Source organism: Nyctereutes procyonoides, unplaced genomic scaffold (genome assembly GCF_905146905.1).
Source record: "Nyctereutes procyonoides isolate TBG_1078 unplaced genomic scaffold, NYPRO_anot_genome, whole genome shotgun sequence".
Taxonomy (NCBI): Eukaryota; Metazoa; Chordata; class Mammalia; order Carnivora; family Canidae; genus Nyctereutes; species Nyctereutes procyonoides.
Genome location: NW_026575030.1, coordinates 19,835,053 through 19,847,654, shown reverse-complemented (window position 1 = coordinate 19,847,654; position 12,602 = coordinate 19,835,053). Strand labels below are relative to the sequence as shown.

General features: G+C 38.7%; 1 protein-coding gene across 2 annotated transcripts in view; it reads left to right on the top strand.

Moving 5' to 3' along the window:
- The window catches only part of PAK2 (p21 (RAC1) activated kinase 2), an 86,489-nt gene that overhangs the window by 43,880 nt on the left and 30,007 nt on the right, over nucleotides 1-12,602 (top strand). For both annotated transcript variants that reach the window (XM_055316183.1, XM_055316184.1), the window contains exon 2: nucleotides 3,248-3,455. In XM_055316183.1, coding sequence (XP_055172158.1) covers nucleotides 3,269-3,455 — 187 coding nt within the window. In that variant the 5' untranslated portion in view covers nucleotides 3,248-3,268. The remainder of the gene's footprint in view (nucleotides 1-3,247; nucleotides 3,456-12,602) is intronic.

Here is a 12,602-nt window from a genome sequence, read left to right as displayed (position 1 = left end):
CCAGGATTCCAACCAAGGGAATCTGATTTCACAACCCATGCTCTTAATCACAACATTGGACTGCATGCAGCTGAAGGTGTACTGACAGTTTCTAGTCATGTTCCATCTATGAACCAGCCTTAAGGATAGAATTTGTAGTCAGTTTACATTAAGTAATTATTGTGCTCTGAGAGTGTGAGCACGAGTGGGAAGGAGTGGGAGAGGGAGGGAGAGAGAATCCCAAGCAGACTCCATGCTGAGTGTGGAGCCAGACATGCAGCTGGACCTCAAGGACCCCATAACCTGAACCAAAATAAAACAGATACTCAACTGAGTGTGCCACCCAGGTGCCCTTATTGTGCCCTGTTTTATATCGATTTTTATTTTAACCACAGCTCTGATGCTTATCAAGCTAAAATTACTTTTAGCCACAGATAATCACTGCTAATATTTTGGTGCATTTCTTTCTTTGAATGCATGCAAATGTATTTTGAAATTTTGTTGTATTACCCTGATTTTTTTAAAAGATGTATTTATTTGAGAGAGAGAGCAAACACATGTGTAAGTGCATGAGCACAAATGGGAGGAGTGGAGGGAGAAAGAGACAGAATCTGAAGCAGACTCTGTGCTGAACGCAGAGCCAGATGCAGGGCTTGATCTCACGACCCTGAGATTACCACCCAAGCCAGCTGCTTAACTGTGCCACCCAGACATCCCATATTACCCTGATCTTTAAATTTAATATGCATAAATGTGGAGCATTCATGGTGTAACCAAAGTCTGAACATGCTGTGTCTGTTGTACCTGGTGATTAAGATGAAAGTGAGCTGCTGTAAGGTTAATCTGTTTTGCCTTGATGTTATGGTCACATAAAAAGTAAACATCTGCCTTGATTTATCAAGTTCTCAAGTAATCCTCCAAATACTGTTATTAACCTTATCCTTCTTCCATTTGTAGCAGTAGATAAGTCTTCTCTGGTGATGTACACCAGACAGCCCACACTTCAGAAGAACCAGTTGCTTCTCAATCCAAAGCAAAACAAACCCCACATGTTGTGACCATTTGGTTTGGAAGAATCATCAGACTATATCATCTGCATCACATTCCTAGATTCCAACCTCATTTCTTCTTCTTCTTCTTTTTTTTTTTTTTAAGATTTTATTTATTTATTCATGAGAGGCAGAGACACAGAGGGAGAAGCAAACTCCATGCAGGGAGCCCTACATGGGACTCGATCCCGGGTCTCCAGGATCACAACCTGGGCCGAAGGCAGGCGCTAAACCGCTGAGCCACCCGGGCTGCCCTCATTTCTTCTTTTGACCACCAATAGTAATTTCACTTCAGGCAGTCTTTCTCACACACAGATGAGATGTTTTTTTTTTTTTCTTTTACTCTCTTGTTCCAGCCCCCCTCCAGCTAGTTATCCCCAGAAAAGTTTATTTTCCTCCTTAACCTTCTCTCCTGCTTGCTCATTTGAAGGCTAAAATAATTCTCATTGTGGCAGATAAAATACACAGTGGTTCTAGTGATGCATATTTTTATCAGGAAAAACCGAAGCTGTAAGATTTGAAGTGGAATTAAGTACAATAATCTCTTCATTCCTCAATTCTTCTCAAATTATACCTACTTTTCTTCAGGTGCTAACATTCAAACTAAATAAAAAAGAAAATTTCTTTTTAATTTTATCTAAATACAATTGGCATTCTTTTCATTTTACATATGTGAAGTTTTGTTCACTTACATTAAATGACTGTAATCAGGATCTAATTACTAATCAAAATTTTGTTTACTGGGGAAATGTGTTGTTTTCTAATGTATATTTTCATATCAGAACTATATATATAAATATATATATATAGTGTATATAATATTAATATATATGTAAACAGAATTAAAGTTTCCACTGAATTAGTCATGTGGATTAAGGGGTTTCTTAACCTGCCTAGTCAGGGCATCACAGGATGACAGAGTCTTGGGATTTGGCCATACCCTGGTTTTCAGCCAAACCCTGGATTTACTTTTGTCAGTGTTCCCAGATGGATCAAGTTCTGTGAGTCTGTCTGCAAAGCTTTCAAGGGACTAGCAAATGTAGTTAGAATGTCAGATTTTCAGAGAAACTAAATATTGCATCAGTGGCACATTCTCATCCGTTAGGCAAGTTTATATGAAGGCTAAGTTGTAATCACAGGGCTAGTGAACATGGAGTCAAATGCTTTGTGGCGAGTGGTGTTGGTTAATGTCTTTAATAGCAAACATTCTATCTCTGCTATAGAAACGGACCTATCGGAGGGGCACCTCGGTGGCTCAGTTGGTTGGGCGTCTGTCTTCAGCTCAGGCCCTGATCCTGGGATCTTGGGATCAAGCTCCGCTTTGGGTACCTTGCTCTGAGGGAAGCCTGCTTCTCCCTCTCCCTCTGCCTGCTGCTCCCCCTGCTTGTTCTGTCTCTGTCAAATAAATAAATAAAATCTTAAAAAAAAAAAAAGAAAAAGAAAGGAAAGAAAGAAAGAAGGAAGGAAGAGGAAGGAAGGAAGGAAGGAAGGAAGGAAGGAAGGAAGGAAGGAAGGAAGGAAGGAAAGAAAGAAAAAGAAAGAAAGAAAGGGACCCGTCAGAGACCTTTTGATTGATTGGTCAGAACAATAATCTTCCTCTGCAGAATTCTTTTTTTCTTTTAAAGATTTTATTTATTTATGATAGACATAGAGAGAGGCAGAGACATAGGCAGAGGGAGAGGCAGGCTCCATGCCGGGAGCCTGAGGCGGGACTCCATCCCAGGGCTCCAGGATTATGCCCTGGGCCAAAGGCAGGCGCTAAACCGCTGAGCCACCCAGGGATCCCCCAGAATTCTCTTTTTTATTTTTTTATTTTATTTTATTTTATTTTATTTTATTATTTTTTTTATAGAATTATCTTTTTTAAAAGACTCCATGTTGTCTGTCTTTTCATTGGAATATATCCTCTTAGAATCAATTGATTAGGTGAATATCTTATGATATGTTAGTATCTGTATGTTTCCTCAAAACTTAACTGGAATTCACTTTTCAAACATTCCCTCAGCTAACTATTTACCAACTTTAATAGGGGAGATTACCTAAATTAATAACCACTTTCATCTCTTAACTCATGGAGTTTTACAAATTTTACAAAGCACTCTAAATAGATAATATTTTCTAATTCAGAGCTGGAAAGAGGATAATTATTACTGTTTGTGCTTATCTCTACTATTTCTTTACCTTGCTATTAACTGTATGATTTTGCCTATCTATTTCAGGCAGTATCATAATTCTAAATCATGTCCGATAACGGAGAACTGGAAGACAAGCCTCCAGCACCTCCTGTGCGAATGAGCAGTACCATTTTTAGCACTGGAGGCAAAGATCCTTTGTCAGCCAATCACAGTTTGAAACCTTTGCCCTCCGTTCCAGAGGAAAAAAAGCCCAGGAATAAAATCATCTCTATATTCTCCGGCACAGAGAAAGGTAAGTAGGTACTGTCATTTCAAGAGTCTCAGTTATTATTTTATGTTACCAATTTTTATGTCTTTTTAATTGAAGTATGTAGTAATTTGAGATTTTTATGGTGAAAACAGTATAGATCCTAGAAAACTATTGATGGTGGTACATAGGCACTATTAGAAAGGCTACTGTCTCTTAACCTGTTATAAAAAAGGATAAAACTAAATTTATTGCTCATATACTTGTTATAGCCAATTAATTTCTGTAACCATCTTCATTTTCTAAGACTTGGGCCATAGTTTATTGCTTCTCAGCATCAATGAGATTTGGATATTTGAGAAAGGCCTAATTAAGAGAGTTTCTGATTTTTCAGTAGTAGTAATACTTAGTACTTTTTATCACGTATTCTGTTGTGCCCTTAGAAGCCTCTGAGGCAGCACTGATTAATAAATACATTAATGTGTCTTCTACAAACATTAGTCTAGTCCAGAGTTTCTCAACCTCAGTAAGAATGACATTTGGGGGCCAAATAACGCTTTGGTGCAGGGATCTGTCTTGTGCATTATAGAACATCCTATAAGCCATTTTTTAGCTTTTACCCACTAGGTGTCAGTAGCACCTCCCACCCAGCTATGACAACTAAAAATGTCTCTAGACATTACCAGATATCCTCTGTGGGGAGAATCACCTCCAGGTAAGAACCATCAGCCTAATCACACAAAGTGGGATAAAGACTCTAAATGGTCATCTAAGTTGAAGTCACTGAATTTGTTTTGGTGTCAAGCCTAAAGAAAGAACTTACGGTTTTCACGGTTTTTTAGAATTAGATTATGGACTGGTAATGGATTTCAGAATAAGAATTAAATTAATGTATTTAATTACATTAGGCAGGATCCCTGGGTGGCGCAGCGGTTTAGCGCCTGCCTTTGGCCCAGGGCATGATCCTGGAGACCCGGGATCGAATCCCACATCAGGCTCCCAGTGCATGGAGCCTGCTTCTCCCTCTGCCTATGTCTCTGCCTCTCTCTCTCTGTGTGACTATCATAAATAAATAAAAAATTAAAAAAAAATAATTACATTAGGCATGGCAATATGTCTCTGATAGATAGTAATAGATCTATGTGAAGATAAAGATATATTTCCACTTACATAGTAGGTAAACATTGAGAAGTAAACCCAAATGGGAGAATAGTGCTTTGTATATAATAAATACACATTTAACTTAAGAATACATAATCAGTGATAATTTGAATGAGGTAATATGTTTAATATTAATAAAGAATCAAGTCTTTGAGAATTTAGATTAATAGACAGTATGTAATCATGAGAGAGATAAAAACCTGTTCTTTTTATTGTGTATCTCTTACTATAGTTTTGCTTTTAAGATTTCATGTGTGATTGTAACTGAAAACCCTCATGGAAGTATGTTTTTTAAGTATATATGGGAAGAGGGCAGGGAAGTGTGTGTATTGGAGAGCACTGAATGCTCATCTTCCATAGTAGTAAATTGGTGTATTTAAAGTAGGAAAACCTAAAAGTGTAGACACAGTATTTATAATTATGGAGGATAGAAAACGAATTTATGGAGGTTAGTACCAGAAGAAATTGCTGACAGGGTTGAAATGACTTGCCAGTGGAGAGCAAAATGCAAAGTGGGGTAAGGGAAGAGGATGCTGACTCTTGATCTTGAGGTTGTAAGTTGGAGCCCCATATGGGGTATAGAGATTACTTAAAACAATAAAATCTTAAAAAAAAAAAAAGTAGAGTAGGGTAATGCTCAAGCTGGGATAAAATGTACTTAGGGACAGCCTTGGAGAGGCAAAAAGCAAACAAAATGAAATGGGTAATGGTAGGGTTTGTGAGCAAATTGAATATGCATTTACATAAATTCAAAAGAGCATACCCATCTCTGAACATTTTGAGACTTCCAGTTTTACCTTCTTAACTCACTCATCGGCTATTACTAACTCAAGGTCCCCTCTCACAAAGAGAGGGTGAGGGTACCTAGGATGGCTCTGATGGCATTTAAGTTTATCAGCCCTTGAGATCTGTATTTAACATCCATTAAATTTTGTTTTTGTAATTTCTGAAATCTTTTGTTTTCTTGTGTTTATCACATTCGAGATCTAATAACTTTTCAGAGCTGATCTGTTTCTGTAAAGAGAGATCCATATTCACTTTTTTTAAAAAACCAGTGTCCCATACCTTTCATTGAAACTTTGATCATTTCCCCACTGACCTGCAATACTAGCTATTATCTATCAGATTTCCTCATAAGTCAGGATCTACTTATGTGTTCTCTACTTTATTGCATTGGCTGACTTGTCCCTGAGCTAATACTGTACTGCCTTAATTACTATAGCCTGTAATTCTTAATACCTGAGAGAGAAAACCTGTGAAGTTTTTCTTTATGATCTTTGGCCCTTTGCTCTTCTCTATACATTTGAGAATTTATCATGAACTTTTTTTAAAAAAACCTGTTGATGGGGCAGCCCCGGTGACTCAGTGGTTTAGTGCCGCCTGCAGCCCAGGGCGTGATCCTGGAGACCCAGGATCAAGTCCCATGTCGTGCTCCCTGCATGGAGCCTGCTTCTCCCTCTGCCTGTGTCTCTCCCTCTCTCTCTCTCTCTCTCTCTCTCTCTCTGCCTAAATAAATAGAAATCTTAAAAAAAAAAAAAAACCTGTTGATGTTTTCGTTAGAATTATATACAGCCTTGTAGTTGAGAGAACACCTGCAGAGTCACTTTGTATAGCCTAGATGGAGGGAGAGAAAGAGAAAGAGAGCTGGAATGTTTGGAGGAATGGGTGCTCCTTTATTCTGTGTTACCTTTATTATTATTATTATTTTTAATTTCAGACTTTTTTTCTCTGTTAGGAAACACTTCACTTCACTTCTTGGGGTTTATTTCTTATAACTCCATTCACTAGTGAAAGACTGATTCTCAAGACGTTAATTCTGGCTTAGTTTAGGTATTCACTCCTAAACCAATCTAATTGCCTGGGACCCAGTGTTAGGGAACAATGGCTGACCTGGCTTGAATTTCATGCCTACCTTGGACCAGTCATCTATAATCAAGGTCATTTAATAAAATAGTATCTTTTCCAACCATATGTATATCAGAAGTGGAATATTGAGCAGGTTTTTTTTTTAAAGAAGAGGAAATGAGTACTTTTATAATGCATGAAGTTGTTTTTCTGTCATCAGTTCAGAGCCATATAAAAAGTAAATTATTAGTTTATAGTTGGTTAATAAATGTTTCCTCTATGCAGGATACTGAGTTATGAGTCTAGGGACTTCTAAAGAATCTTCTAAAAGAGAAGTAGAGAGCATGATATCAGAACACTCACAGTGTAGTTGAAAATGAGCGGTTATTTTTGATAGATGGAATTGTGCATTTCAGTAGAGATGGCAAAATTTATACTAGGTTTAACAGTTGCATTTCCCTCTGCTCCTTGCCACACCTAATGCACCCTGCCCACTTACCATAGTCAGATCTCTTGTAAATAAATATGTATCAAAGAAACCTAGAAAGGAGATGGACATTAGTCACAAATTTATCCTCACTAGTCAAAAAAATAGTATGCTTCCCACTAGTGCTAGGTCAGTAGCATCTCGTAAACAAAGAGTGGTGCGGTACAGTAACATTCCAACTGTAGATATGCAGACCTATCAAAGAACATGACTTTTAGCTTTTATATTAGGAGACTTTAAGCAGATTGACAGCATAGCAAACTGACCACATGCCTCTATTTGCTATCCCTATCCCTCCTCAGACCCAAGTAAAATAACAAATTTTCTTTTAATATCATAAGAGCAAAGAAAATAGAAGGGACATAGTATACAAGAGATTTCAGTACATACTTGAAAGATAGAAGGGTGGAAAAGTGGCAGCTGACTGAACAGATGAGGACCTATCCTAAACATATGCAAATGGGAATGTCTGTGAGAAGTGAACGATTTTCCTTGTAAAAATCTCAGAGGCTTAGGGTTTAGAGACATACAACATCACGTGTGTGTGTGGTGGAGTGGGGGAGATATATAATACACAGGCTGAAAAGGGGGAGGAATTAGTTGAAAATCTGTGTAGGAGGAATCAGAAGCCCCTTAGGACCCCTTCTTTACCCCATGTAGCCAATGAAAATGTTTTTAAGTCCCATCCTCAGGTAGAACAAAAGAACAAACTGATGTTTATTTGTATTCCAGGAGAAATTAAACCGAGAAGCCCCTCATTCTTTTCAGAGAAGTCACCAGAATAAGAAAGGCAGATTCCTTAACTGTAGGAAACAAACTGAGGGTTGTTTGAAGGGAGGTAGGTGGGAGGATGGGATAACTGGGTGATGGACATTAAGGAGGGCACTTGATATAATGAGCACTGAGTATTATATGTGGTGGATGGTTAATGAATCACTGAATTCTGAAACTGAAAAAAGAAAAGAAGGGCGGATTCAATGCAAGTTAACATTAAATTTGTTTCCTCTACCCTGCTTTCAGAATACTTGTAGCTTGACTCAAAGCCCTCAGACTAGAGATTGGAAGATTTTTCTCTGGATAAACAGAATGCTCTGGAAAAAAATACTTTAGGTACCCCACCCCCCACCCATCTTTAATGAAAAGGCTGATATATCTCTCAGTTAACTTTTTAATATTCCTCTGTATGGGGATGCCCAGGTGGCTCAGCGACTTAGTGCTGCCTTTGGCCCGGGGCGTGATCCTGGAGACCTGGGATCGAGTCCCACGTTGGGCTCCCTGTATGGAGCCTGCTTCTCCCTCTGCCTGTGTCTCTGCCTCTCTCTCTCTCTGTCATGAATAAATAAATAAATAAAATCTTTAAAAAACAAATATTCCTCTGTATGAATATATAGCAAAGAATTACCAGACATTTGAGAAAAACCCTTGCTGTAATAGAAGAGAGTACAAAACAACAGAGGATAAAAAAGGAATATAGTACAGACAATGTAGGGTGAAGAAAACCAATCTATACACACAAGTAAACTGTAATCTTCAAAGAGAAGATCACTGGCATCCATGAAACAAGGAAAATATTGTCAGAACGATCAGAAGCAATGAGAAATAATTCTTGGGAAGTCAATATTTAATATTACCAAAACAAAAGATATCAATAGGTGGAAGATTGGAAGACAATCAATAAAATTCTCCCAGATTATTAAACAAAAATACAAAGGTGGAAAATATGAGAGGAAATATATGATATGCTGATAAAACTTAATGAATGAATAAAATAATCTAAGAAATGATAGAACAAATTTCCCATATCTGAAGAATATGATTTCCAAATGGAAGGGATTCACTGAATATTCATCACAATGAAAGAGTAAAGACCACATCAAATCATATCATCCTGAAATTTCATAATACCACAGATATGACAGCAAAACCTATTATATTTCCAGTCAAGTTGGAGTAACAGGAGGGTAGCCTGGGTAGCTCAGCAGTTTAGCACCGCCTTCAGCCCAGGGCCTGATCCTGGAGACCTGGGATCGAGTCCCATGTCAGGCTCCCTGCATGGAGCCTGCTTCTCCCTCTGCCTGTGTGTGTCTCTGCCTGCCTGCCTCTCTCTCTCTCTCTCTCTCTCTCTCTCTCTCTCTCTCTCGTCTCTCATGAATAAATAGAATCTTAAAAAAAAAAAAAAGATGGAGTAACAGGGACTAGATTTTGCCCTTCCAATTGAAAGAACTAAAACACTGGGGAAAAATAAAGCAATGGTTTTCATGATGTTGTATATCAGAAATAAAGGAAATCCATCCCAAGAGATGGAAAACAATTGAGGTGAGTCCTACAATTGACCCAGCTTACTGCTTGGAATGAGTTGCCAGGTTGCAGCACAGGGAGGGACAATTAGGTGGTCTCCTAGAGCTAAGAAAGAGAGCTGGAAGTTGGGTGACGTCAAGGCAGCTAGTTTGTATACACACAGAAAAATCTGTAGAGGTCTCCCTTGAGTGTTCAGTAGCACATGTATGTGAGAATAACTACCCAGACTGGAAAAGGAACCACTGGGAATGATGAGAGGAAGCTATCTGCAATGCTCACACAGGGCACAGGATATTTCCTATTCAGAATAAGAATCATAGAATAGAGACCTTTCCTCCGAATTGGGGCAGAATTAGCTCTAGATTAAATGTTGCTCCAATATTGCCTAACAAAACTTTAATACCTAACGGGCCAACTGTTTCTAAATTTGTTTCTCCCCTCTATGAGTAAACAGCTAAGAATTACCTATCTGTGTCTCAGAACAAAGCTCACCAATGTTTATAGGAATACAAAAATATCTAGCAATTACCAAGGAACAGTTTTCAGTGTCTGGCATCCATTCAGTATTTTCCAGGCATGCAAAGACCCATAATGAGTAAAATCAGTCAATTGGAATCAATTCAGAAGTGATACAGTTGATAGAATTAGTAGGCAAGGACATTAAAATGGTGAAATTATTGTATTCCATATGAAGAACCCAAAGGAAAGATTCAGCATATTTAGAAGTAATGCTGGAAGATAGAAAAAAGAACAAATCAAAATTCTAGAGATCGAAAATACAATGGACAAGATTAACAGTAAATTAGGCATTTTAGAAGAAAAGATAAGTGAATTTGAAGACCATAGAAACCATGTAAAATGAAACTTAGAAGAAAAAAAACTGAAACAAAAATGAATGGCTATGGGACAAATTGCATGCAGACATAATAAAACTGTAATTGAAGTTCCCAAAAAATGGGAAGGGGAAACGTTTAAAAAAAAAAAAGCTTTTTTTTTTTAAACCTGAAAACATAAATTTAATGAAAGTTGTAAAGCCACAGATTCAAGAAGTTCAGTGAACTCCAAGCACAAGAAACATGATGAAAACTACAACCACAGCACATAAGCAAATGGTTTAAAACAGGTGATAAAGAGAAAAAAAATTTTTTTTAATTTTTATTTATTTATGATAGTCACACACAGAGAGAGAGAGAGGCAGAGACATAGGCAGAGGGAGAAGCAGGCTCCATGCACCGGGAGCCCGACGTGGGATTCGATCCCGGGTCTCCAGGATTGCACCCTGGGTCAAAGGCAGGTGCCAAACCGCTGCACCACCCAGGGATCCCGATAAAGAGAAAATTTTAAAAGCTTTCAAACCTTTGGCTCAATTTTCTTGAACCTAAAACTGCTCTAAAAAATTGATTAAAAAACAAAAAAGCTTATTTTTGTAAGCCCAAAAATAAGCTGCCAGAAAGAAAAGACACATTACCTAAAAGGAACAAAATATGACAGTGGACTTCATGGAAGTAACAGTGCATCATAGAAGAAGGAATATCTTTAAAGTACTAAAAGAGGGGCACCTGGATGGCTTGGTCAGTTAAGCGTCTGTTTTCCACTCAGGTCATGATCCCAGAGTCCTGGGATAGAGCCCCTCTCAAGCCCCCGGGCTGGAGGGCTCCCGGCTCAGCAGGGGGTCTGCTTCTCTCCCTCCCTCTGCTCCTCCCCCTGCTTGTGCTCTCACTCTCCCAAATAAACAAATAAAATCTTTTTTTCTTTTTAAGATTTATTTATTTATTTATGATAGACAGAGAGAGAGAGAGAGAGAGAGAGGCAGAGACACAGGAGGAGGGAGAAGCAGGCTCCAAGCCGGGAGCCTGACATGGGACTCGATCCCGGGACTCCAGAATCACGCCCTGGGCCAAAGGCAGGTGCTAAACCGCAGAGCCACCCAGGGATCCCCAACAAATAAAATCTTTAAAAATTCTTTTAAAAGTATTGAAAGGAAGACTCTTATCAACTTAGAATTCTGTATCTTGTGAACATATCTCAAAAATGAAGGGGAAACAAAGATTGTTTTTTAATTTTTATTTATTTTATGATAATCAGAGAGAGAGAGAGAGAGAGAGAGGCAGAGACACAGGCAGAGGGAGAAGCAGGCTCCATGCACCAGGAGCCCGACGTGGGATTCGATCCGGGGTCTCCAGAATCGCACCCTGGGCCAAAGGCAGGCGCCAAACCGCTGCACCACCCAGGGATCCCAAAACTTTATGCAAACAAACAAATGCATAAAGGCTGAAAGAATTTTTCAGCAGCAGACCTGCCCTATAAAAAATATTAAACCAAATCTTTCAAGCAGAAGGAAAATGTTGTCAGAGGAAAATGTAGATCTGCATAAAGGAATGAAAATCACTATGGTAATTGTTTTCACTATGGTAAAATGTTTTTCCTAATCTAAATCTCTAAAAAACATCCAGTTTTTAAGAAATGAAGTCCCTATTTAAGAAGTGAAGTCCTGTGATATGTTCTATCACATAGATGAACCTCAAAAACAAGTAAAGATGCCTGGGTGGCTCAGCGGTTTAGCGCCTGCCTTTGGCCCAAGGTGTGATCCTGGAGTCCCGGGATCCAGTCCCACATTGGGCTCCCTGCTTGGAGCCTGCTTCTCCCTCTGCCTGTGTCTCTGCCCCTCTCTGTGTGTGTCTCTCATGAATAAATAAATAAAATCTTTTTTTTTAAAGCCATTTACAAAAGACTGCGTGTTGTGTGGCCCTATTTAAATGAAATGGCCAGAATAGACAAATGTGTGGTGAAGGAAGATTAATGGTTGCGCAGAGCTTGGGAGCGGGGAGGAGACAATGAGGAGCGATTGCTAATGAGTACAAGGTTGCTTTTAGGGATGATGAAAATATCCACAGTTAGGTTGTGGTGATGGTTACACAACTCTCTCTGTATATTAAAACTCAGATGAACTTTATGGTATATGAAGAATTATTGCTTAAACAACAAAGGAGATAAAAGGGGAATTATAAAAAATACTTAGTTAATCCAAAGGAAAAAAAAAAGAGGAAAATGTAAACAAAGAATAGAGACCATTAGAAAACAATGGAATGGCTAGTTTAAACCCAGCTACATCAGGGGCTCCTGGGTGGCTCAGTTGGTTGAGTGTCTGACTCTTGATCTCAGCTCAGGTCTTGATCTCAGGGTTGTGAGTTCAAGCCCTGAATTGGGCTCTACGCTGAGGGTGGAGCCTACTGAAAGAGAGGAAAGAGAGAGAGAGGCAGGGAGGGAGGGAGGAGGGAGGGAGGAAGGAAAAAGAAAAAGTAAATCCAGCTATGTCAATAATCACATTAAATGTAACTGATCTAGGCACCCCAATTAAAAAGCAGAGGTTATTAGATTACTAATCATATGCTATTTATAAA